Source organism: Leptidea sinapis, chromosome 9, assembly GCF_905404315.1.
Source record: "Leptidea sinapis chromosome 9, ilLepSina1.1, whole genome shotgun sequence".
In the NCBI taxonomy this organism is placed as follows: domain Eukaryota; kingdom Metazoa; phylum Arthropoda; class Insecta; order Lepidoptera; family Pieridae; genus Leptidea; species Leptidea sinapis.
In genome coordinates, this window is record NC_066273.1 from 2,639,469 (window position 1) to 2,665,831 (window position 26,363).

General features: G+C 36.2%; 1 protein-coding gene across 3 annotated transcripts; it reads right to left on the reverse strand.

Annotated features, from left to right (window-relative positions):
* Positions 1 to 872: 872 nt before the first annotated feature.
* On the reverse strand, positions 873 to 26,286 carry LOC126965956 (2-phosphoxylose phosphatase 1). 3 transcript variants are annotated; one of them, XM_050809780.1, is made up of 7 exons: positions 25,876 to 26,286; positions 25,302 to 25,448; positions 21,877 to 22,015; positions 17,548 to 17,708; positions 17,402 to 17,476; positions 13,393 to 13,549; positions 873 to 9,220 (listed from the first exon to the last, which is right to left on the reverse strand). In XM_050809780.1, the coding sequence occupies exons 1-7, from the start codon at positions 25,949 to 25,951 to the stop codon at positions 8,119 to 8,121; spliced, it is 1,857 nt and encodes a 618-aa protein (XP_050665737.1). In that variant the 5' UTR covers positions 25,952 to 26,286; the 3' UTR covers positions 873 to 8,118. The 3 variants fall into 3 exon arrangements, with proteins under 3 accessions (XP_050665737.1, XP_050665739.1, XP_050665738.1); XM_050809782.1 differs by lacking the exon at positions 13,393 to 13,549 and having other exon boundaries at positions 9,139 to 9,220; XM_050809781.1 differs by lacking the exons at positions 873 to 9,220; positions 13,393 to 13,549 and having other exon boundaries at positions 17,206 to 17,476.
* Between the last annotated feature and the right edge of the window lie 77 nt (positions 26,287 to 26,363).

The following is a 26,363-nucleotide window of genomic DNA, read 5'->3' on the forward strand; positions in this document are numbered from 1 at the left end:
TATAGGCTGCTCAAAATCGATTTGTGCACAAGTGCACTAACGTATCTACTCATAAATGTATCTATATTAAGGCAAAGAACCATACAGCCAAACACATAAAAAAGTTCAGAGATAGAATTTGTTATTTTATAATATTTACTTTAACTTATTTGCCTCATGTGTTTTTAAGACATAAAAGATATTAAAATTTAAATTAAAATACGGTAGGTTATATGATTATTAAAAAAAAATATATATATTACAAAATTAATTTAATAGTAGGCTGTATAGGTCTGGAGCCCAAGCCTAATAACAATGTCGTAAGATTAAAAAAAAGCGGCGGGAAACGGGTATTGTTTCTTCGTGCGTTTATTAATTTCTTCAAATTTGCTAAAATTGTTAAAAATGTCCAGTGAAGAAGAGGATTTAGCACTTTCTCCTAATACGCTTATTGAAATTAATGCACAGAGAGTTGTGTCGGGAAAGTTTCGGGAAAAATATCTCAAAGTTTACGATAATTTTTTAAATATCGTCAGAGCGATCTTCTCACAATATGTCATCTTCACAAAATCTGAAAAATACCGTTAATATGCCGGAAAAACAATTTCCTACAGTATTCAAAAGTGTACTAATTTTACTTTGAATATTAATTAAAGAAATGTTATGTTATACTACTGTTTTATTTCCTCGCAATCGAAATGAAAAGCACAGTTTATAACTCGTCCATAAAACCATTTTATCCTCGACTAGATCAGCTACTAAGTCTCGGATAAAATGGTTCGTTTTGTGGACTCGTTGTAAAATCTACTATTTTTCTCGAGATTTACTTTAACGAACTTATGAATGATATTGAATACAAGTGTGACTGAAAGACTGAAATAAAACATACACACATAATTACAATCACTTTATTACAATCACAATAAAAAGATCGACATAAAAAAAAACACTTTAAAACGGACGTTACAATTTCATATTGAAATCGATTTGCTGGCACAAAGTATTCTATGATTTTTTATATCTTAGTAATTCTAATAAGGTACTAGAGGTGACGTAAGCAAGATAACCGTATCGCCCCACAGGTGACTTATAGACCACCGGCGAGTACTTACAGTAAGTGTTTAAAAATAAAGTTATAATTGGATGCAATTTTTAAAATGTCATGTATCGATATAAAAATTAATAAAAGGCATATTTCCATACTATAATACTTGTGCATAATTATTATAATACCTGTACATATTTACCAAATTTAATATACGGAACAAACAAAATAATTGGGCACGAAACAGTTTTTTAAAGAATGATTTAGAAGTAGGTGGGACACTAACAATATTCGGTACGCGATTCTCGTTCTATGTAATAAAATCAAGTATTAAATTTAAATAAATTAAAATATATAAATCCTATAAATATCTAAACTTTAACTGACAGTGTTGTCAGTTGTCAGTACTGAACAAAATGGCTTCACATCAATAAATGAAGTGTACATATATCATAGCACTGGGTGACTCCTTTGTCAGTTAAGCGCAAGCGGCGACAGGCCCGTGGCCTCACTGTCCCGCTTCCGACTTCAGCGCCCCGCAATTGGCGTGTGTGATTAGCGTCCGCGAAGTGACAGTTCATTGCGTACCTATAACTCAACGTTCGTTTTAGTTTATTAGTATTCATTTTAATGTTATTTTTTCTTCGTGATATATGATCGCCAAATATCACGTGATCGAGTGTCGGTAATGTCTTATTGACTGGTGATGTATATTTTACCGTTATTAATCGATAATATTGCTTTTTTTTATATCACAAATAGTTTTGTACACAGAAACAAAATGTAATTGAGTAAAATTGTACAAATATCTAGCCTAGGGCTTATGGTCGTCTAGATTCTAGAACAATCAATTCTTTACAAAATATTTTTCACGAGGGTGATTGAAAGTTTTTAGAACTGGCCACTTGTAGGTAAACAATATAATAAAAATAAGCTTAAATTTTGAAAATGGCATTCATTTCCTATTGAGTTTTTCATTTTATGGTTTGGCAAAAAATTTAAAATTGTCTGTGCCACTTTCGTGCAATAATTTTTTCTTAGATAATTTATACGTCTAGATAGTCTCTTGCTGCTAGACAATCGATGAAAACAGGCCAGGTTTATTACTTTAGTGTGCGTCATGAGCTACGTCTTACACTTGCGATTGTGATGTATGTTTCTTTGTGTTAGTGTTACACTCTATCTAGACGTATAAATGATAATAGGGGGTCGAAGAGACCCATAAGGACGAATGGGCAAAATGCTTTTCCCAGTAGTTTCATCTGACGCAGTAATGTATTGACCTAAGTGGATACTTTCTTGAAAATATTTAGTAAACTAATAATTTGCTAGTTTAATGAGTTTTTTATTTTCTAATAACTTTCAGGCAGACCCTCGTATGCATCGTTTTAAACAAAATAAAGTTATTTACACACATACAAAAACAACTTAAACTATAATACTGAAAATGCTTATAACAGAAGTTTTATTACCTACTTATTAATTAATACAATAAAAGCTAAAGAAGAATATATATTATCGCTATATTTAACAAAATTCAACTAGGACGTCCAAAATGTTAATTCATAAATAAAAAATAATATCAGTATAAATAAATATTTTAAATGAGATCAAAAATTAACAGGCGTTATAATGTTTATCTACACCCATGCTTTAAATCCTCTATTAAAGACTCTGAAACAGTTAGCTTATTGCCAACATTAAAACACCCAATGTTCTAATAACCATTACATCATCCAAACGAGTGTTGTAATGTTGTACTGAATTTCATAACAACACTCCTGTTTTTTTTCGATCCCTTCATGCGCAAAGAGTTTCAACATATAGCCACATTCTTATTGCTCGATGCATGGTATCTGTATGAATTTCAAAAAAAGAACATTTTCGTTTACGCGTGTTCCTCACTACCAGAACGTCGCGCGCCTTAAAAAAAAGTAGGTTATTCGAATCCCCGCCATTTATCTTCGATATTTTTATTGTTTTGTTTACAAAAAATGAGCGATTCATTTTAAACGCTGAATATTCGAGTGAATTTTAATTATTGCACTATACAAAATGTAAATTACTACTAAAATAAATAATTGTTTCATTATTACTTAGTTTATTTGTATATAATCAGTAATTAATGATATTAGGTTACTACTAGGACTGGTGTTTTAATGTTAGCAGTAAGCAAACTGTTCCAGAATCTTTTAGAAGATTCATATTCTGGGTGTAGATAAAGTCTTGTATGCAACTGTTGATAATTAGGTATTAAAACACTCATGTGATACTTTTATCACACGAGGCGAAGCCGAGTAATCCACATTCGTGTTTTAATACCCCTTATTACACAACAGTTGCATAAATAACTATTATATATATTACAATTGTAACCACCTATATGTAAGTACAATATAATGTTTTAACTAAGATAGATTATATTTTTACGTAACGAAATGTGTGTAAAATGTAAAATAATAAACATTATCAAATACTCAGACTAGTATTGTTTACCGCTGAAAATGGCACACAATAAGGGAATACTTACACGAACCAATCCTATTGTTAGATACGATTTAGATTTTTTAGTGCGGACTGACAGTCGCTACATAGCATTGTAGTTGATACCGGTGACTTTGTCCGCGTGCTCATCAACTCAATATTAAATAAAGATATTCCAATTATTTTTTTAGATAAGGGCCAAGTGTCTAAAAAATTAAACTTAATCAAAATCTATCGAATAGCTTCTCCGTGATACACAAATGCAAGTCACTATCATGTTATTTATATGTATTAATAATAACACTATTATTAATTTCCTGAAGATTGAATATTTACCGCAGTACGACCTTCGTCCCAATCGCGCGTCATACTGAGAATATAGAACGCCTCATCTCGATTGATTGATAAGATTTTTTGTTTCATTTATCTATGGAAAAGGAGGATAAACGAGCGTACGGGCACCTGAAGGCCTATCATCAACTTTTAATAAGCGATGCGATTCCGATGCAGTTCAGTTTAGGTACCTAAACTGAATCGCTAAAATTCGAACCATGAAGTAACTTTTACTGATTGGCGTTTGGATCGCTTATGAAGAATGAACGAAATAAATTTGTCTGTGGTCCGCGGTGTGAGAAAGCGATGACGCTCTACAGTCGTTGCATAAGTTTGTCTCTCTTACTCGAACCATATGCGTTGCATTTCGAAACCTTAAATGATATGATATAATACATTTTAGAATTGCTCTTTATAGCTTCAAATTATAAGCCATTAAGCCCTTTTTTGTACTTATTAAATAATAGTAATACACATATATATAGTTCTTTGAATTACAAATTCAAGCAGTTCATTTCAGACCGTCAAATGAATCGCAATAAGAGTTCATGGTAGGCCCGCTGGTGTTATATAATCACCGCCGCCCACGTTCTCTTGCAACACTGGAGGAATCACAGGAGCGTTGCCGGAATACATTACGTGAATTTCTAATGCAACCTATATATTCACAACATTTTTACAGCAGTATTTGAAAATATTTTCCAGCCGCAGATCTACTTGTCTTTTAACCGTGACAAGGGTCGAGATCAGATCAAAATATGATAATGTTATAAACACGGACTAGTAAAAAAATAAGTACTCCGCGCCGTGATACTAGCAAGTGTAGTGCACCTTTATGCCAGTGTGTGTGCGGTTACGGGGTATAACAGATACACAATTTTTTCTCCCTTAAATAATCATATATCCACAAATACTTTTATAGTATTGTTTTTACACTTTTTCACAACGCACAACGGCATTTTAAAATATTTTATTGCGACGCAAACTGATCTGTCACAAACGATGGCAAATCTCATAATGGCGGCCGATCGGCTTGTATTAGTGTAAGTGTATGCGTGGGGTGTATTTACGTTTCCCGGCTTCTTTTTATTTTACTCGTCCGTGGTTATAACGAAGGTACAGGAACTTGTGTTACTAATTAATATATTTGTACTTATAATAATAATCAGGTGCTCTTAACTATTAAGGGTTCAATATACTACACCTACATGGAAAGTGCCTTCCTATGGATATATGACAGCTGTGCCGAACACACGTCATTACATACAAACATACGAGATGTCAATTGGGCGTAGTTCCTGAAAAACATTCCAAGCCACAAACATCACATTTTAAGGAATTCGTGTTTAAAGTTTAATAAATATTAATGTATTCCATACATGTGGGTTGGGCTACTAAGTCATGATGTCATTTAAAGAGCAGTAGTAGACAGTAGGGCTGCCATTATTTTGTCAGTCCGTTAATATGAATCACGTGACCAGTTTTGTGTTCTTAACTCAATTTCGACATGATTGTGGTTTGGAACGTTTTTCTGGAATTACGTCCGATTTGTATGAATATCTGTTTTTCGATTGTACATGAATACTTTGACGGACCAAGATTAAGAAACTAAAATATCCAGTAAACGTTGTTTGTCTGTACAAATTGAGTACTTCTGCCCGCTCATTATAATAATAATAATATTGATACACTTTTACACAAATTATCTTGCCCCAAACTAGGCATAGCCTGTACTATGGGCACAAGACAACGATATAATTAATATAAACTACTTTAACATACATAAATATATATAAACATCCATGACACCGAAACAAACATTATTTATATAAAAAAATATATTCTTCATAATATAAATGGTTGTACCTACCAAGATTCAAACCCGGAACCTCTAGCGCAGAAGATAGGCTCATTAACCACTGGGCTACAGGAAAAAAACCGGCTCTTCATTTATAAGTATACCTAGGATGTGTCAGACGTTTTTTAAAGCCTGCGAAAGGTGAGCAAGAGCTGATTCCAAATTTTCTCTGCCATAGATATTTATCATTTATTTGCTATCTAATATATAAAATTCTCGTGTCGCGGTGTTTGTAGTTAACCTCCTCCGAAACGGCTTGACCGATTCTCATGAAATTTTGTGTCCATATTGGGTAGGTCTGAGAATCGAACAACATCTATTTTTCATCCCCCTAAATGTTTCCCTCTAGGGATTTTCATCGACTTAAAAAAAGCATTTGATACTGTCAGCCACACACTTTTACTACAGAAATTAGCAAATCTGGGTATCACAGGAATAGCTCTAAAAATTTTTGATTCATATTTTAGTCAACGACAGCAAATTGTCAAAATAAATAATCATCAAAGTAAGCCTTTATCACCTTTATACGGGGTGCCTCAAGGCTCAATATTAGGACCCCTTTTATACTTAATTTATGTCAACAACATTCATGTTTATATGTTTGCACGGACAGATTACGCTTTATGCTGATGACACTTGCCTTTTTTACTTTGGAAAATCAATTAATGAACTTGTTTCTTTGGCACAGGCCTATCTATTACTATACTATTTTTCAATACTTTCAAAGTAACCTTTTAACTATAAACATATCTAAAACCTCGTACATCATCTTTAAAGCAAAAAACAAAACTATTCCTCCTTTCACACATTTAAGAATAAATAATCAACAAATCGAAGAAAAAAGAGAAGAGAAATATCTAGGCCTCATTTTGGACAGTGATATGGCATGGATTCCACATATCGATAAAGTAAGAACAAATTTATCGTCTCTAATTGGTATGTTGCGAAACATTGTCAGATCTATTCCACGCCGTGTCCAATTTACAATTTACAACTCACTAGTTAAACCACACTTATTGTATCTCATAGAAATATGGGGTTGTACTGCAAAGTCGAAATTAGTTAAACTACAGACAACACAAAATAAACTAGTAAAGCTACTGTTTCATTATCCCTACTTAACTTCAACTGATAAAATCTATACAGAAACAAAAATTATGACAATCAGACAATTATACACATACACTACTTGCTTACTCATTTAAAAGGTTTTAAATAAAAAATTTACACTAACACATCCTTCTTTAAAAAAATGAATTTAACCAGAACTGTTACACGAAGAGCTAGTCATATTGAGCTGCCAATGGTGAGAAGTAATTATGGAAAACAAACAATAACCTTTGAGGGAGTTCAGATATATAACAACCTGCCCTCAGAAATAAGAAATGCCAAAACATTGACTTCTTTTAAAGCGAGCCTTCAAAGGCACATACTCAATAATTATGAAATGTTTCAATAACATATGTAGGTTGTTTTATGTCTTATCTGTTTGCCTAACATTGAATTGCATTCAGTACCCAACATAATCATTGTTGTTAAGTACCAACTTTAATTTGTAAAATATTAATTTCTCATGTAAGTGACAATAGGTCTTAATGAGAATAAAGTTATTTAAACCTAAATGTTAAGGGTAATCCACCCCTAATTTTTTTAATTTTTATATAATTTTTTTTATGATACAACATTAAAAAATACATACAACTTAAATTTTCACCCGTCTAGGATCAACACCTTGTTTTTGTATCGCGATTTTAATATTATTCTATTCCATCCACAGATACGCAATAGTTTCAAGATGGCAATCGAATAGTATGATTATTGTAGTACGATAAATTTTATGTACGATATACTTTGTAGGTCTGAGAATCGGTCGTCTTTTTTTTTATAGCACAAAAATTTTATTTATTGATTGATTGATTGATTTCTTTTTTATTATTTTATATGGCAATACAACGTTTGCTGGGTCAGATATATCCTACTAATATTATAAATGTGAAAGTATGTATGTCTGGATGTATGTTTGAACTTCTTTAACGCAAAATCTACTGAATAGATTTTGATGAAACTTTACGATAATATAGCTTACACACCAGAATAACACATAGGCTATAATTTATAAAACTATAGTGTGAATTATACAAAATATAAAAGAAGTGTGATTGTTACTAATGAATACAACTAGCGCCATCTCTTATCGACTAGCAAGCAAAAGATCAATACAATTTAATTTATATGGCAAAACAACGTTTGCCGGGTCAGATAGTATTAACATACATCTTTCCTCATAGGTGTAGGATAAAGCACTTTGTTTCACTTGGGCTTTTAGACGCAAACTGTTTACAATAAAAATTGCCCAGATGTTCTCCCAGTGCAAAAGTTATACATAGCACTCCGCCAAGCCGATACCTAGCATACAAGTTCACCCACGATCGCTATAAGTAGCGCACGCGTCCTTATAATTACTGACATTGAAATCCGAGAAATAATCGTCGTGAATGAATCTCACAATATTTTCTATTGAACAAAGATATGTATTAAATTGTGTTTCGGAACTCGGTGAAGACTTCATCACAACCTCTCTGCCTTTACAGAAACTTAATCTATGAGTGACATCTTCTCCGTTAAACACCACACGAAAGTAGAAATCTTGCGCAACAGCTCTTCGTTTCGTGAACATAAATTCGTCCCGCAGATCCTTCTTTCTGTACACTTCAAAGATCATTCTAGAAGCGTATTGTATACTAGAATGATGGTTGATTCCTAGCGCCAACATCAACGGCTGCAGTGTTTTATCGTGACCAGAATACACGACCATTTTCGGCCTGTTTTCCGAGATCATTCTTATCATATTCTGCACGATATTGTGTATAAGTCCATAGGCTACCAGCAAACTTTTGCGTCTGCTGTGCACATTCTGCACGTCCTGTCGGTAGCTCCATTCGAGGTACGCGAATATTGACATGACATGCTCCTTTTTGATACAGAAATCAACCGATGCCGGTGTGGGCTCTTTGTAATCTTCATCAAAGTCAGCTTTTTCGTTTGGAAAATTAAAGTCAGCGTCCAAATTTTTCTTGACAACAATGACGTCATCGTAGTCCCCATTATCCAGATACCTCTGCTGATAATACAGCAGCTTCTCTCTCTCCATTTGAGCGTCGAAATCCAACGGTTGCTTCTTATCCGCTTTGATCAAATCCCTCGCCTTTCTTCCGATCTCATTATTGAAGTCCATCTGATTCAAATAGTCCAATTCCATATTCAAAACGTCCATGTCTACTTCTAGATGTTTCCCCGACTGTACATCTAGAAGGTTCCGCGCCTTTTTTGTAAACGGTCTTTTTTCAGTTTTGGAACACGGCAAGGTAACATCGTGACACATGTAGGCCAAGATGGCGTCTCTGATGACGTCAGCGTCTATGTATTCCTGAGATTCGAGCAGTACAGAAGATAACTTCGTTAACAACTCTTTGATGGCAGGATGAGATTCTAGCCGACGCTTCGTTTGAATACTTAATTTTCTGCAAATAGTTTTTTTTATTAGAATTTCATTACAGAGATATGAAAATCTAGCATACTTTTTTATATAAACAAGTTTAAAGAAAACCCCTATAAATAAAATTTAAAGTAATGTTAACTAAGTATTCGCCTCACATCTATACATATAAATAAAATTGGAGTGTCTGTTTGTAATATTGAAATAACCGTTTTTTTACTACATGTATATGAATATAATGAATAAAATAACATTTTTTACTATTTTTGTCTGTCTGTCTGTGTGTTCCGGCTAATCTCTGAAATGGTTGGACCGATTTTGACGGGACTTTTATTGGCAGGTAGCTGATGTAATAAGGAGTAACTTAAGCTACGTTTATTTAAGAAAAAATATTCTATTTTAGAAAAATAAAGTAATGTTGCAATGTCCAAGAAATGGTCTAACTCTTAAAATAATTTATATGGCAAAACAATGTTTGCCGGGTCAGCTAGTTAGATGATATATTCAGACGAGTACACACGGATCATTTTATAACAACAAAAGGCTTCTTTCTCAAATAATCATTTGATATCTGTATTAAGATGGTTAAAAATAAAAGTATTTGTAGTATTCAGTTTAAGTCTTTTGTTGGCCGATTTATATGTTTTTACAACAGAATCCCAGAAAATTTACAAAACAAATGTGTTACGAAATTCAAAAGAATTGTTAAAAATAAACGTGTCTGGTAAAGGTTACAATAACATAAATCACTGTCTGGTATCATTACCACACATTGGGAATGGAGCGACCGTCCTCAGCCTAAGTATACAATAATAAATTTTATTGTACGTTATTATATTGTGATGAAATTTTATTTAAAAAAAAAGAAGCAGATTTGTTTGCGCCCGTTCTTCTCAGGTCTGGGGCAATACATTCTCGAATGTGCTGTAGTATTTGTCGTTCATTATGTGCTTTTAAATCCTATTTTAAATAAAATATTTGTATTTGGCTACTATTACTAGACCTCGGCACTATTATGAACCTTAGATCATTTAGATAATACGTTCTCAAAGTGGGCGATAACACCCCCTTGTGGGCGTTTGAGGCTTTCGGGGGGGGGCAGTAGAAGACCCAGATAAAATTAGGGGGCATTGAGATGGCGCAGATGGGGCGTGGGTAGTTTAAAAAATATAGTCTAAAAAGGCAAAAAAATACCCAAACATACTCTAGAAAAAAACATATTCTCAAAGTGGGCGGTGAGCAAAATAAGGTTGAGAAACTATGATTTAGGTAGATCATACATCTAGATAGACCCTGACAACTGTGAAAACGTCAAAAAAAAATGACGTTGACTGTTAACTCTATTTTAAGCAATGCACGTGGAGTGTATTGACATCAAGTCTGAACTGAGTTTTTATTAAATATCATTGTCACGGTGACATTGACACTGACATTAACCGTGTGACGTTGACTGGTATATAAGGAATGCACAGTACAACGGAAAGCCAGTTTCAAATGGCTATCGGTTGGGAGCGGACGTCCCCGGGTGTAATGCTAAATTGTAAAGATTAGTTGTTTCACTCGTGAGCAAACGAGGAACATAACAGCACGCACAAAAGGTTAAGGTCACACACACTAAAGTATTAAGCCAGGCCTATTTTCCTCAGTTATCTGGCAGCAAGAAGCTATTATGATTCATGCGTCTAACATATTTTTATGTCACGAATGGTGTGGTGTCTCTATTTGTTTGTTAGTACAGGATTCCTTCGTTCCGCCTTTAGAGAAAAATTACTACCTTCTACTGTCAGTAGTTAGCTGTCAATAATCTGAAGCTGTCCCAAAATACCCGATAAGTCATTCTTATCGCCTTATATTGGGACGCGCGAATTGCAATTTCCATACAAACTTCTATCGCTGGTAAGCTATGCGTCGTCCCATTGACAGACAGCGTGTACGGTTAAGGCGAGTTACCGTCGATAAGTTTATTGGGACAGAAAAATCAACGATAGTTACGATTTTTATCTTAAGTAAGAGATAGACTGAATATTGGGAACGGCCGTAAGTTGGGAGTATGTTAATCTTGGGCCTCCAAGCCTAAGTCGTATCGCATCGGGAAAAATGCAGTCAGAAATTTATTTTACAAAGTCGCTGTGCGAGGCACAAGGTTTCTCGCAAAACATGTTTTTTTATAAAAATGGTTCCATCGTACTGATCTCGTAATGACACGAAAAAGTCGGAGCTCCGCAATAAAAATGTAAATTATGGCTATGTTTTTTTGGCTTACGGTTATATTACACGCATTCAAGTTACAAATAATTTAAATAGTAATAGAACTATAGGGGTAATGATATAATTATTAAGTGTGGCCCAGTCCGAGTCGTTATTACGAAGGAACTTAACGAGAAGGTGTTACAAAAATAGTGGTTTATTTGTCGTTTAATTGTTAATTTTTATTCAACATCGTTTATTGAGCGAAGCGAAGCTGAGCGGAGCTCCCACCGGATGACTCCATTTGATTTCTGTGTTAAACTGTTTCTCGGCCATTTCTGGAGCGATTCTAAAAAGTTTTGAACTCATAGAAAGCTTTAGAAATTTTCTAGGTTATTGTCGAGACAGAATTTTGAATTTCGACTTGATTCAATTATTATAATTAAAACAAACATGATTTACAAATTATTCTAAATTAGCACGCGCTATTTATGTTTATTTAAGAATAAAGCCGATTGATCAAATCACAATAAGTTTTAATTGTAACACTGCTATCCTTTGATCATTTACGAATGTTCATGATCTATAAGCATTAAGGCGAAGGGTAAGCAGAAAACACGCAAAGGAGGCATTTTAGACAAGTTAAGTGGTGAAAATACAGAATTTGGAGCTATGTACACTATTTTATCATATAACACATACCCTTAAGGCTTATTTGTAGTTTTCTAATGTTTGCTGTTAGTTATAGTTAACACTCCAGAGCTATTTTGAACTACCACTTTTCATTGCAGTTAAACAAGTTTTTTCTCAGCATGACGCATTTTTTTTAGTACTATTCTCAGAAAAGGTATTTATATAGCTTGTACTTTTTTTTGTGTAGGTACATTTATTCAGATTAGTATTCAATAATGATAATTGTAAGCGTATAAACTGTTTGCGCCTGTTAAAATATTACGATTTCCACGCAAGGATTTTGAAAATGTTGGCTTTGTTACATAGATCGCGGGCCGGCAGCCGTGAACTCATAACGCTCAAGGTCGCTAGCATTTAGTGTCGCCTTAAAAGTTTAGCTTGCTTCGCTCAAATATACGCTACAGCGAAGCGGTACGGCGAGCGATTGCGGCATCCTAGTTATTTTTTAGGGTATCTTCCGATATGCACTGCGAGCAATGCACAGTTCTAACACTGTAGAAAAATTCGTTCCGTTATGGACTGCCAGTATACTGTCGCAGTACCCTAGGGAAATAAATGACGTCATAAATCGCCGCCATATTCTACTGTTAGCACTGGCGTTTTCGAGGTAAGGTACTCGCAGTACTTTGATCACGTGATCAGTCAAAACCACTGGAGTGCCAGACGTTTTATAAAGAATACCTACAGTTTAATCCCAAAATCCCAAATATTTTTAATTTGACAGTACTCCAAATACAGTTTTTTATTAATGAACTAGAAAACTTTAATACACTCATTTGAATGCTGCGTCAAAAAATGCGGCTGACAGTATACGAGATTACGTTCCGTTTTAAATAGTAACCAGTATAACTGGTTATAAAGGAACGGCTTCACAGTATACTAAATTGACGTCACACTGTACAGTGGTCGCAGTGCATATCGGAACATACCCTAAGTGATATCCCTCACTTCTCGGATTAAGTACGTATAAATCATCTAAGCTAGTATGAACCTTCATAAGATACATAATAGCTTTAAGGGTAAATGTATACACTTCTATAATAAAGTCCACTGTTCAGACATTATCTATAAATAAATTTAAATGTTTTATTTTATAGCGATAGAAATGACTGTACAATATTGTATACTTTTATTGAAAAGAGCGCAAAAAAGAATGCTGGGAGAGTTTCTTGCGCCGCTTCATCTCTCTCAGGGCGCCATTTTTGTTTCCGAAGCGGTACTAGTATCTAGTAGTCATTAGAAATGACATCAAAAAGAATTCTAAAGGAATCAATTTTGAGAAAATAAATGCCTTTTATGCCTTTAAGTATATCTTACTTGGCTAGAGTGTGGTGCGCGTTGCAAGCACAGTGTCGGAAGCAGAAGGCCACGCTGTGGGACTCTCGCGTGGAGGCCGCGGCGCGGGTCACTCCCCACGACAGAGCCTGGAGCGACTGGAACGTGCGGCGATATCTAGTGCTATACGCTATACCACCTGTCGATATATAGTGTATATAGATCTAAGAAACACTTTTTAAATTCGCTTTTATTAGCTTCATGCGTATGTTAGTATGTAACGAAATCTTTCAACATGATTTTGAACCCCTTCAAAACGTCGGATTAACTCGAAATTTTAGCATACTAAGGACCGATGACAATTCAATACAACAAAAAAAAAAACTAAAAAATGATAAATACGTAATAGTTTAAAAAATTTTATTGTAAAAAAAAGCGTGGAGTGCTTTTCAGGATATTATCAAAATAACCCTTCTGCTCATATCAGTTCATAAAATATTTATAACTATTTATACCATGCACCCCGCGCTTTTTTTTACAATAAAATCATTTTTTGTTACACTATTTTTTTTTTCAAATTTATTAAGATTTATTTTTAATATAAATAGTGGCACGGGATGTAAGTCCATATGCCTATAAGAAAACTCATCTACTAGAGTTGTCAACCGTCATGTTTTCCCAGGACAAGTCCAAGTTTTTTTTGTAGTGTCCTGGGATGTCTTGTATAGTTTTTAAGCAGCGTCCTGGGGTTTTTAATTTAAAATAATTGGTTTTATTTACTCAGCGAATACAGATTAAAATAGGTACATACTTGTAAATGTGTTAATATTTTATTTATGTCCTCGCTTATTTCTGGCATTTATTCTGTTTTATACTTTAAGTAGTTTTCAATTCGTATAACTTAATTCAAATATTTTAACAAAAATAAGATTATTTAATTCTAGCTGACCCGGCAAACGTTGTTTTGCCATATAAATTGTATTGATCTTTTGCTTGCTAGTTGATAAGAGATGGCGCTAGTTGTATTCATTAGTAACAATCACACTTCTTTTATATTTTGTATAATTCACACTATAGTTTTATAAATTATAGCCTATTTGTTATTCTGGTGTGTAAGCTATATTATTGTAAAGTTTCATCAAAATCTATTCAGTAGATTTTGCGTTAAAGAAGTTCAAACATACATCCAGACATAAAAAACTTTCACATTTATAATATTAGTAGGATTTATTTTTATTTATTTATTTAGGTTCACCAACAGATTATACACTATTACTAGCTTATAAAAATAACAAAATAAGTATAAATTATGGTGTAAATCCAATTACAGGCAAATCAGCATGCATTTTTGAGTTGCTCAAGTGTGGGGTTGCAAGTTTACAATGAAAAAATATTGTATTGTACTATTAGAATGTAGAAGTAACAAGTGGAAAAAAAAAACTAAAAATTAAATTTCGGATATAAATCTAAACAAAGCATAAGTTATGTGGCTTCTGCACTGATAAATTGCTGCAATAATTTTTTGTAATGCGGAGGGGAGGAGGAGTGGATGTCAACACGAGTAGTTTTGAAAAGATTATTGTGCTCCCGGCAGATCCTTTCTAAAACACGATTAGCACCGAGTTCAGTTCTATATAAATTTCCAATAAAAGGTTTGAAATTTGTGAAACGTGCACTTTCGCGTGGCACTGAAAATTTAATTTTGGCTAGGATATTGGGACAGTCGTAATTTGTGATTTAAAATTTTATATAGAAACATTTGATCATTCACCGAGCGACGATTTTCTAGTGAAGTTATATTAAAGAAATGCAATCTATCGTTATAAGAGGTTAACTCGTTTTTTTTTTTATGTACTGATAACAAAAAAAGAAAGCGTTTCTGGATTCTTTCGATAGGATCCTTATAGATTGGATTCCAAACGGTGGAGCCGTATTCTAATAAACTACGAATTAGAGCAAAATAAACCATTTGAAGAGCTAAACATGATTTAAACGTTTTGCAATTACGCGAAACAAAGCCAAATAATTTGTAACATTTATTGATTGTTACATCTATATGTGTATTGAAGGATAATTTCTTGTCTAAAATAATTCCAATGTCTCTGATTTCATCCACTTCATCTAACAAAAGATTATTTAAAGAATATGAAGTATTAAGCGGAATTCGTTTCTTTGTAAATTTCATATGCTGACATTTTTTTACATTAAGGGGCAATTTATTTTTAATAGATCATTGGGAAATACTGTTTAAGTCATTTTGAAGGGAAATCGAGTCTAACGGATTTTGGATAGCTTTAAAAATCTTTAAGTCGTCAGCAAATCATATTAAAAATGTCTGCACATACCGATTCAAAATTCAAAATAATAAATGGTTAGAATGAATATATGGAAAGGACAATGTCGGAAGCCGCCCTAGAACCGATGAAAATAGGACTTACACCAGAATTATTTAAATATTTTATTCTATTAATTGTTATTTATCAAAATATGTATTTAAAAAGTATTTTACTTGCCGAATTATAATGATCGCCATAGTCTATAGATGATCCATAGACTACATAAAATAATCGAATCTGTTGCCAACATCAGAAATTGATTATATGAAATAGGAAGAGTCACTTACAAGTCATAAATAAATGGGGATCACAGTTCAATTTGATATTACACCGTTTATTTATTTTTATATTATATAATAACGATAAAAAAAAGATATTTGTCTCTCGCTGTCACTCTTAGGCATTAGGTCTGTGCTGTCACTGTCACCCGGTCTCGATCCTCGTTGTTGTGTTGTGTTACTTCTCAGTGATTCTGTATGTATATAAACCTACACCTACCTAATACTCAGCTATTCTATATGTACTCTGAGTGCTTGTTCTTCTCAAGCCTGAGGCATTCATTTTGGAATGGGTGGTATTTTTTTTGACTTTCAATAAGTGATGTCACATCTAATCTAAACTAGATCCCGCGGCCTGAATTCAATCTCGGTATTTGCGGAATCCCGCATATTGAAAATATGCACACTTAAGGCGAAGTGAGATCGTGGTCGAATAGGTGGCAGACAAGGACGGACTATCAACGGCGCGGGGTGCGCCCCATCTCCCCGCGCACTGCCGGCTAACGATACTAACTAAATAGACACATACATTTTATGAAGTATAGGTACAATTACGTATATATAATAATAATCTAAGAATCTATTTGTAATAAAAAAAAGCAAAATCAAAAAATATGACGTAATAAAACAAATCGAAATGTAATCTCTTATTCAATATCGTTTTCGTTGGCGGCAGCGCAACAAAGGTGTACACGTTTGCTCTCAACGAGGCGCTGCGGCTGACTGATGGAAGGCGAGAGCCGTGTAATGGCCGGCCCGCGCGCAATTTCACTGGACGTTTTTCATAAATGATTTTTTTGCTACAAAATAATACTCTTTTGAAATAAAATAAAGCCGCAATCAAGTGAAGTATCTATAAAGGAACATGTAAATGAAATTTCATTGAAAATTGTTAAATAACTAACAAATAAAACTGGTTTTTCCATTGAAGTATCTCTCTAGAAATGAAGATTTAGAGGAAACTTTGCCATTTTATTGTATCGAGTCAAGTTTAGTCAATCGTGTTTCGACTCCTATAACTTAATAACAATAATCCTAAACTTATGATTGTCATCAAAAAAATATTTAAAATTTGATGTATTTTTGCCATAAAATTGATTTTCCGTCGCGCAATTCCCGCGGATCCCGCGCCCGTAATACCGCATCACGCGGGATTCCGCAATACCAAGATCTCGGTATTTCGGTATTGGAAGCCCTAGGATAAACTGGGTTGGCCTCATCAAAAATCAGGCAGACAGTAACACATACAATAACAACGACAAGTGTAATATTTGTGACGAGGGTAGGTAGGTATAAATTGTTAGTGTAACACGGAAATCAAGTATACAAACATACATACATTCATTGCTGGCCTCACCTCGCATCAAACATGGTCATCAGGATAGTATCCTGGTATGTTTATTTTCTATAATGATATGGACTAAGAAGAGAACATACCAGCATCTTTCTTCCCGGACAAATCCAAGTTCTCCAAACCAATTTTATCCCCGTACGCTTCACGTAGGATATTCCCTGAAATGGCAAAATGTTTTAAGAAACAAATTAGGTTTAAGAAATAAGGCAGCAAGTCAGAAATGTCTTACCCACAGTAATCATTTGCAACAAGCCGTTAGGTGTGAGTTGTCCCAGAGCACAGTGAGTAGTCGCTGTATGTGGCAACGATGGAAAGTTATGGAAGGGGCCTGCGCCCGCCACCCACCAAGGGCGACCGGATACACTTGCGTTTAACACATATTCTTCATAACTGAAATATTAAAATATAAATTATTCCTTGCCTCACAAACAAAACCGAAGTAACAGTGGGCAATGCATATATTTTGACGGACAGATGGCAATTGGGGCAGTAAAGTCTTCAAATAGGTCGCCATTTATATACCGGAAGATGCATGGTAGGCCCCCACAAGATGGACTAATGATCTGCTCATGATTGCCTGAATTTGTTGGATGAGGGTAGCGCAGGAACGGTCAGTGTGGTAATTTAGGGGACTTCTTTGGGGGAGGCCTTTGCCCAGTAGTGGACGTCTTCCGGCTGAATTGATGATGATGCCTCACAAAAATTATAAGATTTTATAATAATTAAGTCTATATACACACACACAATAACAGCATTAATTGTATACAGTTTAAGTATGTTTGTTGCATCATTTTACATATTATATTGTAATTGAAATGATTTGTAAAAGTAATTAGCTCATCCCTTTACGAAGTAACGGTAGATTCAATAAGAAAAAAATATTTTTTTGACATTCATAAGTGTCATTTCCGTGACCTACATAAATAAAGTGATTATGATTTGATTTGATTTTGGCTGACTTACATAAACTGACTTTGCCCTGTACTTTCCCCGGGGCGTAAAAAGAATAGGGTAGTCCCAGGTCCAAGTGTGTCGTAAGAGGCGACTACGGGCTTTTTGAAAGTGGGAGAATCACGCTGTCGTCTTATGACGTCAGCACAATCGGGCCAGACTCGTCCGGGTTACTTACCACACTCGCACAGAATACCGGCGTGAAGTAGCGGCCTAGTGCCGCTATGTTTCGCATAGGTTAGTGTCGAGGACCGGAGGCCATCCCTTTCCCCCCCCCCCCCCCCCCCTCCCCCCAACAAAATATGAGAGCGTTCTTGAAAAAGAAATTACCCCAGGAGGGTACCAGAGCCGGAGAATCCCTCCCCGAGCACTCTCGCTCGGGCTGCCCTTCGTATTCTGGGGAGGGCACAGAACCGCGCATGACCGAGGACAAACGAGGCAGTTACACCACGGCACCCCGCTCCACGCTCCACGTGGACAGCAGATATCCTCCCGGATATCTGCTGTCGCCGTCTCGGGAATTTTGAGGGTTGGGACCTGTCTACTCTCTGGCTCCGCGTAGATTTAGAGGACCGCGTCCGCATCTATGCGTGTGTCTACAGGTCCCATAGTGGTAGCGTATAAACCGATCAACTCATGGGCTGCGTTCAAGCGGCAATTGACGACGTGCTTGCACAGATACCCTCCGCTGAAATCGTAGTCTTGGGTGATTTCAACGGGCATAATGTCGAATGGCTTAGATCACGCACCACAGACTACGCAGGGCGATCTGTGCATAATTTTGCATTGGCGTATGGTCTGTCCCAATTGGTTGAGTCGCCAACGCGGCTCCCGGATGTGGATAGCCACATGCCGTCCATATTAGATCTTCTGCTGACTACACATCCTTACCAGGTCCTTACCATAGTTACCAGGTCACCGTCGACGCCCCACTCGGAACGTCCGACCATTGCCTGGTCAGGAGTGTAGTGCCTATCCGACGCCAACGACCCGCCGCGTTTGGCACTACAAGTCAGCAGATTGGGATAGGATGCGTTCCTTTTTTGCATCCTACCCTTGGAGCAGGGTTTGTTTCCCTTCTTAAGAGGAAATATAACCGTGCCTCCAGATTTTTTAAGCGGCAAATCGCCCGTGCAAAATCGAAGCACATCGTCAAAATCGGCAAGCAGCTTTCCAGTTACCCGACCGGAACACGCAAGTTCTGGTCGCACATGAGAAATGACACCCTGGCCCATACGGCAAAAGAGAAAGCTGATCTCCTTTGCGCTCTTTTTGCCTTCAACTCGACTCTTGACGACAATGGAAAAACACCGCCGACCATCCCGTGGTGTCAGAGCTCTATGCCTGAAGTACAGCGTTTCCGGCACTCTTATTCCAAAGGCGTAGTCCCAGACTCATGGAAGTCAGCCCTTGTCCATCCGATCCAAAAAAAGGAGACAGTTTGGATCCGGCAAACTGCAGGCCTATTGCTATTACCTCCCTGCTCTCCAAAATCATGGAGAGCATAATCAGCCGCCAGCTCTTGGTATATCTAGAAGGTCACCAGTTGATCAACGACCGATAGTACGGCTTTCGCCATGGTCGGTCGGCAGGAGATCTTCTGGTATACCTAACACATAGATGGGCGGTGGCTATTGAAAGCAAGGGGGAAGGTCTGGCAGTTAGCCTGGAAATAGCAAGGGCCTTTGATCGTGTATGGCACAAGGCGCTCCTCTCAAAACTTCCATCATTTGGGCTTCCCGAGAGCTTGTGCAAGTGGACCTCCAGCTTCCTAACTGGGCGCAGCATACAGGTCGTTATCGACGGATATTGCTCGAACCCGAAGCCCGTGAATGCTGGAGTGCCCCAAGGCTGTGTGCTATCTCCTACGCTGTTTCTTCTGCATATCAATGATATGTTGGACACCTCCAACATACATTGCTATGCAGACGACAGCACTGGTGATGCCGTATACACGGGCCATGCAGGTCTCTCTCGGGAAATCGTCGACCAGTGCCGGGAGAAACTTGTGTCTTCTATCGAGTCCTCTCTCGAGAAGGTCGCGGAATGGGATAAATTGAACCTTGTACAATTAAATTGTACAAGGTTCAATTCCCCCAGAAGACTCAAGTTTGCGCTTTTTCCCATTAAAAAACCCCATTTGTCGTATCACCGCTCTTCGACAACACTTACCTTAAAACCTCGCCTAGAATCGGAATACTGGGTCTCGAAATTTCAAGCAATTGCCAATTTGGTGGCCATCTGGAGGGCAAAGCCAAATTGGCTTCGAAGAAGCTGGGCGTCATCAATAGAGCACGGCAATACTTCAAGCCGGCCCACATTCTAGCGCTCTACAATGCGCAGGTCCGGCCACACATGGAGTATTGCTGTCATCTCTGGTCTGGCGCACCCCAGTATCAGTTCGATCCATTTGACCGCGTGCAACGCAGAGCAGCTTGAATTGTCGGGGATCCAGTGCTCTGCGAACGGCTGGATCACTTGGCGTTGCGTAGAGACGTCGCTTCATTGTGTGTCTTCTACCGCATTTATCACGGGGAGTGTTCCGAAGAGCTGTTTAACCTGATTCCTGCCGCTGAATTCCACCATCGCACGACACGCCACAAGTTAGGATATCATCCCCACCATCTGGATGTGTGGCGGTCCTCAACAGTGCGGTTTTCAAGGAGCTTTCTTCCGCGTACGACAACACTGTGGAATGAGCTTCCTTGTGCGGTGTTTCCGGGACGATACGACATGGGTTCCTTAAAAAAAAGCGTGTACACCTTCCTTAAAGCCCGGCAACGCCCTTTTCCTCTGGTGTTGCAAGAGAATGTGGGCGTCGGTGATCACTAAACACCAGGTGACCTGTACGCTCGTTTGTCCTCCTATTCCATAAAAAAAAAACTGAATTAGAGAAAACTACAACACTGAACTATACAAACAAATGTAATATGATAATAGCTACCAACGGAATCCATAAGAAAATATTAATTTCTTATGATTACCATAATTTCAATTTAATCACATAATAAAATGTATTTATTAGATACATATACATCATTTTATATATATGTATGTATATTATATATACATACAATAATTCTTATCAAGATTGATCAAGCCATTTTTTTGTTATAAAAGAAGAGTAAGGCTCCTTTGCACAGGATGCCGGCTAGATTATGGGTAGCACAACGGCGCCTGTTTCTGCCGTTAAGGAGTAATGTGTTAGCATTACTGTGTTTCAGTCTGAAGGGTGCCGTAGCTAGTGAAATGACTGGGCAAATGAGACTTAATCTTTTATGTCTCAAGGTGACGAGCACAGTTGTAGTGCCACTCAGAATTTTTGGAGTTTGCAAGAATCCTTAGCGGCACTGCATCATAATGGGCAGGGCGTATCAATTACCATCAGCTGAATACCCTGCTCATCTCGTCCCTTATTTTCATTTAAAAAAAAATACGAAAAAAATATCTAAATTGATCAGTTGTTGTCAGTTGTAAGTCAAATTTTTATTACAAAATTTGTCAAAATATTCTTTTAATAGACAGAACATTATACAGTTGTATGGATGTGATGTTGAAATCGAATGCTTCATCAATCTGCTTAGTAGTGCTAAATAATAATACAAACTTTTTTAACAATGGTGAGATTGGAACAGTATCACATGGTATCTTGTCACCACCTTTTAGGTGGGTGAGTGGGCCCCTGTCACCATGCCTTGTTATTACGAGAAATCCCTGCAGTACCCATACATCATTATCAACAGCAGCTAAAAGGAAACAGCAGTCATGAGTAATTCTAACATTTTATTCGACCTTTTTTAGTTAATAAATCAATGTAATTCTTGGATGTGATTACTAATTATCACAGTAATATGTATACAGGGTGTCCCAAAACTCAACGATAACCTGGTACCGGGCGAGAGGCCAAGGTATATCAGTTATGAAAAAAATAAGAAAAAACATCTATGTCACTAAGTCAAGCGATGACAGACATTTTTCGAAAATGTTAAAAATTTGACACCCTTTGTCGCATTTTTAGGTACTGTGATCGCAATTTTCACAATTTTACAGTGATTTTTTTAATAATGTTATCTCAAATAACAGTGCTATTAATGGTGACCACAAATGAAAGTAATAATCATTGTTAACTAAGTAAAATAAATTAAATTTTGACGAGTTATGGTTTATAAAATTTATGTAAGTCAACTTTGACACTCTACGTTGGAAAAAAAATGTACTACACTACCTATGGCAAGTTTTTTTAAAAGATGGCCCATTTAGTCTAGATTTCAAAATAGTACAACACTTGCTACTTTTCTTGCCAATAAAACTGCTATTTTGTATTTTTTGCGAAAGGAACTCCCGGAAAATTTAATCAAAATAAAACGGTAAATTATCGTAACACTTTATTATTCTAAAATTAAAGCAGATACTCAAATTGTTTCCCTCCAGCACGAATACAAGCTCTGCATCGCCTCAGAAATGACCTGTTCACCAGTCTTGCAAATCTCCTCGCATTGATTTCTTCTGATGCTGCATCAATTTTTGGCGCAATTCTGTTACATTTTGAATTGGTTTTGAGTAGACCTTTTCTTTTATGCATCCCCAACAACCATCCAGCAACCAACAAGCAACCATCTTGTTGATACCACATTTCTCTGTAGATGTTGAGTGGTACATCTTCTAGCAATGTCGGCAAATAATTTTGAAGAAAATGCAAGTAGGTGGCGCCATCTAAATTTTCAGTGAATTCAAATGGTCCAATTATTTGACCATTTAATATTCCTGTCCACATGTTGACTTTAAATTGGTATTGGGATCGATCCTCACGCATCAAATGCGGGTTTTCCGTATGCCAACTATGAAGGTTATGTAAGTTTAAATAACCATCTCTTTTAAATGTCGATTCGTCAGTCCACAAAACTTTATTTAGAAAATCCGGATCTTCACGAATTTTCGCTAACATGGTTCTGCAGAAATCAACTCTGGGTGCGTGATCACGTGGTAACAAGCTCTGCACACGTTGTACATGGCAAAGATGAAAATCGTATCGTTTTAAAATTCGATGTGCGGTACTCTTCGCCACACCCGTTGCAATTTCAATCGCACGTACTGAGGTACTGGGGTCATTTTCAACTTCAGCGTCGTAGTTTCCTTGAGGTCTCCCACCAGATGTACGAGCACTGGGTAATCGTCCTTCCGAGTATGATGCGTGCACATTTAGGAAGACACGATAATCTGGGTGCCGCTCCACATTCGGGTACCTCTCCCGATACAGTCGAGCTGCCGCAGAGGCATTACAATGGCACTCACCGTAGATAAGATGCATATTTGCATACTCTTGCGGTGTGTACAAATGCGGCATGTTGTTCACACACAGTTTGCACAGCACAAAGTCCAAAAACAAAGCCAGAGTCGTCAAGTACGGATAGAGTATCAAGTCCAGGGTAACACAAGCCAAAGTCGATAGTACGAAAGTAGCACGATTACGAGAGAAGCGCAGTAAACGAAGAAACGATGCGTACTAAATGTTATTGTTTAAATTTTATTATGAACGACTGATGAGTCGTTGTGAGTGAGACGGATAGTGACGTCTCGTTTTGACAAATACCATAACTACTATCCATTTCTTTTTATCATTTTTGTTCATTACAAACAATGGAGACTTCGAACTTTTCAAACAAAACAATATCAGGTATTTTTTTTTACTGAGGGATCCCTACACATAGCATACGAAATAGCTTGCCACTTTTCTTGCCAATAATATATTTTATTGGCAAGAAAAGTGGCAAGACTAAATGGGCCATCTTTTAAAAAAACTTAGCCATAGGTCAAGTGTAGTACATTTTTATGCCAACGTAGAGTGTCACAGTTGACTGACATAAATTTTATAAACCATAACTCGTCAAAATTTAATTTATTTTACTTAGTTAACAATGATTATTACTTTCATTTGTGGTTACCATTAATAGGACTGTTATTTGAGATAACATTATTAAAAAAATCACTGTAAAATTGTGAAAATTGCGATCACAGTACCTAAAAATGCGACAAAGGGGGTCAAATTTTTAACATTTTCGAAAAATGTCTATCATCGCTTGACTAAGTGACATAGATTTTTTTTCTTATTTTTTTCATAACTGGTATACCTTGGCCTCTCGCCCGGTACCAGGTTATTGTTGAGTTTTGCGACACCCTGTATATATAGTGGGTTGAAATAGGCAGTCTTATGAGTACAAATCAAAGGTTTTTTTTATGAAATTAAGGGACAAGACAAGCAGGATGTTCAGGTGATGGTAATTGATACGCCCTGCCCATTACAATGCAGTGCCGCTCAGGATTCTTGAAAATACCAAAAATTCTGAATGGCACCACAATCGCGCTTGTCACCTTGAGACATAAGATGTTAAGTCTCATTTGCCCAGTAAATTCACTAGCTACGGCGCCCTTCAGACCGAAACACAGAAATGCTTTCACATTACTGCTTCACGGCAGAAATAGATGCCGTTGTGGTTCCCAAAATCTAGCCGGCATCCTGTGCAAAGGAGCCTCCCACTGGTATTACTTTTACTAGGTATCTAGAGTAAGCTATAACTTACTGGGTGGATTTTTAATAATAATTTAGTAATATAATAATGGAACTAAATTAACTTTAACACTAGTGGTATATATAAATTTATGTTCTTATTATGGCAGGCAATGCTTAGTTGCCTATATGGCATGCACAACCCTGGGAGTTGATAGACAGCCCACACCAAGGAAATATCCGGGATGTAGAGTATGTTTCTTGAAGAATTACAATATTGTTACTCTAAACCAAAACACAAACAGTAAACGATGAATCGGCTATGAGGTGTGTCAACTGTCAATGTCACAGACCTCTCTACAAGAGAGAAAATAATACTAAGTAAGACTCTAGATAGGACTATTATAATAAATATGATTTGAGGATTAAAATGCACTTAAATCCTAGGATCTATTGTGAAAAAATTTTCTTTCATGGAGCGTGCCGGGATGTAGAGTATGTTTCTTGAAGAATTACAATATTGTTACCCTCAGATCCTCTGACAATACCATCGGATGGATTGCAACCTCTCAGATATATTTTTCTAAATTTATCTTGAATCCTCATCACATGTTCACTTCTCTCTACTTTATAAGCAATTGGATCTTCACTCACTGTCATATATTTATACACAACTGAAAATAACATAAATATCAGATTAGGTCATTTATTCAGATCATAAGCTTATTGTTCTGTATTTTTGTTTAGTTTTATGGTTTAGGTCCATAATTTGGAGCACCACCATATGCTCCAGACACTCTGAAGCAGCAAAGTACACTGCTTTGGTTAAGTACCAGTTAAGTTGGCATAATGTTGATTTCGATTAAATACCTTTTAAAGGATAATTTTATTAAAAGGAGGACAAACAAGCTCAAAAAATATAATGCTCTTTATAATTTCATTTCTTTAAATAAATTATCCAATGTGGCAATGACTTACTTGCCAGTTCTCCTTTTTTAAAGCCCAACATTTCGGTACTTACGAAAATGATAAAACACATATGTGAAGAGATAATTATTTTGTTTGTTCTTACAAGAATTAGAATTCAAAATAAACATTTACCTGTAATTAGGAAAAAAATCCAGACACTCATGCCGATATAACAGTAAAATGCACGGTGTTGAAATGTAAATTTCATTGTAAATATTATTTATTGAGAATCCTATGTTGATTCATTAGTTTTAACATTTCCTATGATGATATTAATTATCAATATCTACTACTAGATTATAAGTCTCATACTTCATACTTTGGCGAAAATCACATCTTCAAAAATTATTCGAATTGATTTCTTTGAACTTTTAATTGAAAATTCAACAACAAATTAAAATACAAAATGGACCTAGGTGATATTAAACTTATAGGCAACAAAACTTAGGAGAAAACTGGATTCTGGAACTATTACTAATGATTTACTTCTGATTAGGTACTTATTTGAGAAAGAAAACGCAATCTCTAAACCAAAACACAAACAGTACAACGATGAATCGGCTATGAAGTGTGTCAACTGGCAATGTCACAGACCGCTCTACAACAGAGAAAATAATACT

Excerpts from the sequence above, each read along its gene's own strand:
- LOC126965956 (XM_050809780.1), bottom strand. The coding sequence starts at position 25,951 with ATGAAATTTACATTTCAACACCGTGCATTTTACTGTTATATCGGCATG. Across the intron at positions 25,449-25,875 it reads GATTTTTTTCCTAATTACAG|TTGTGTATAAATATATGACA; the intron begins GTAAATGTTTAT and ends TGTTATTTTCAG. Across the intron at positions 22,016-25,301 it reads TATTGTCAGAGGATCTGAGG|CTGCTGTTGATAATGATGTA; the intron begins GTAACAATATTG and ends GTTTCCTTTTAG.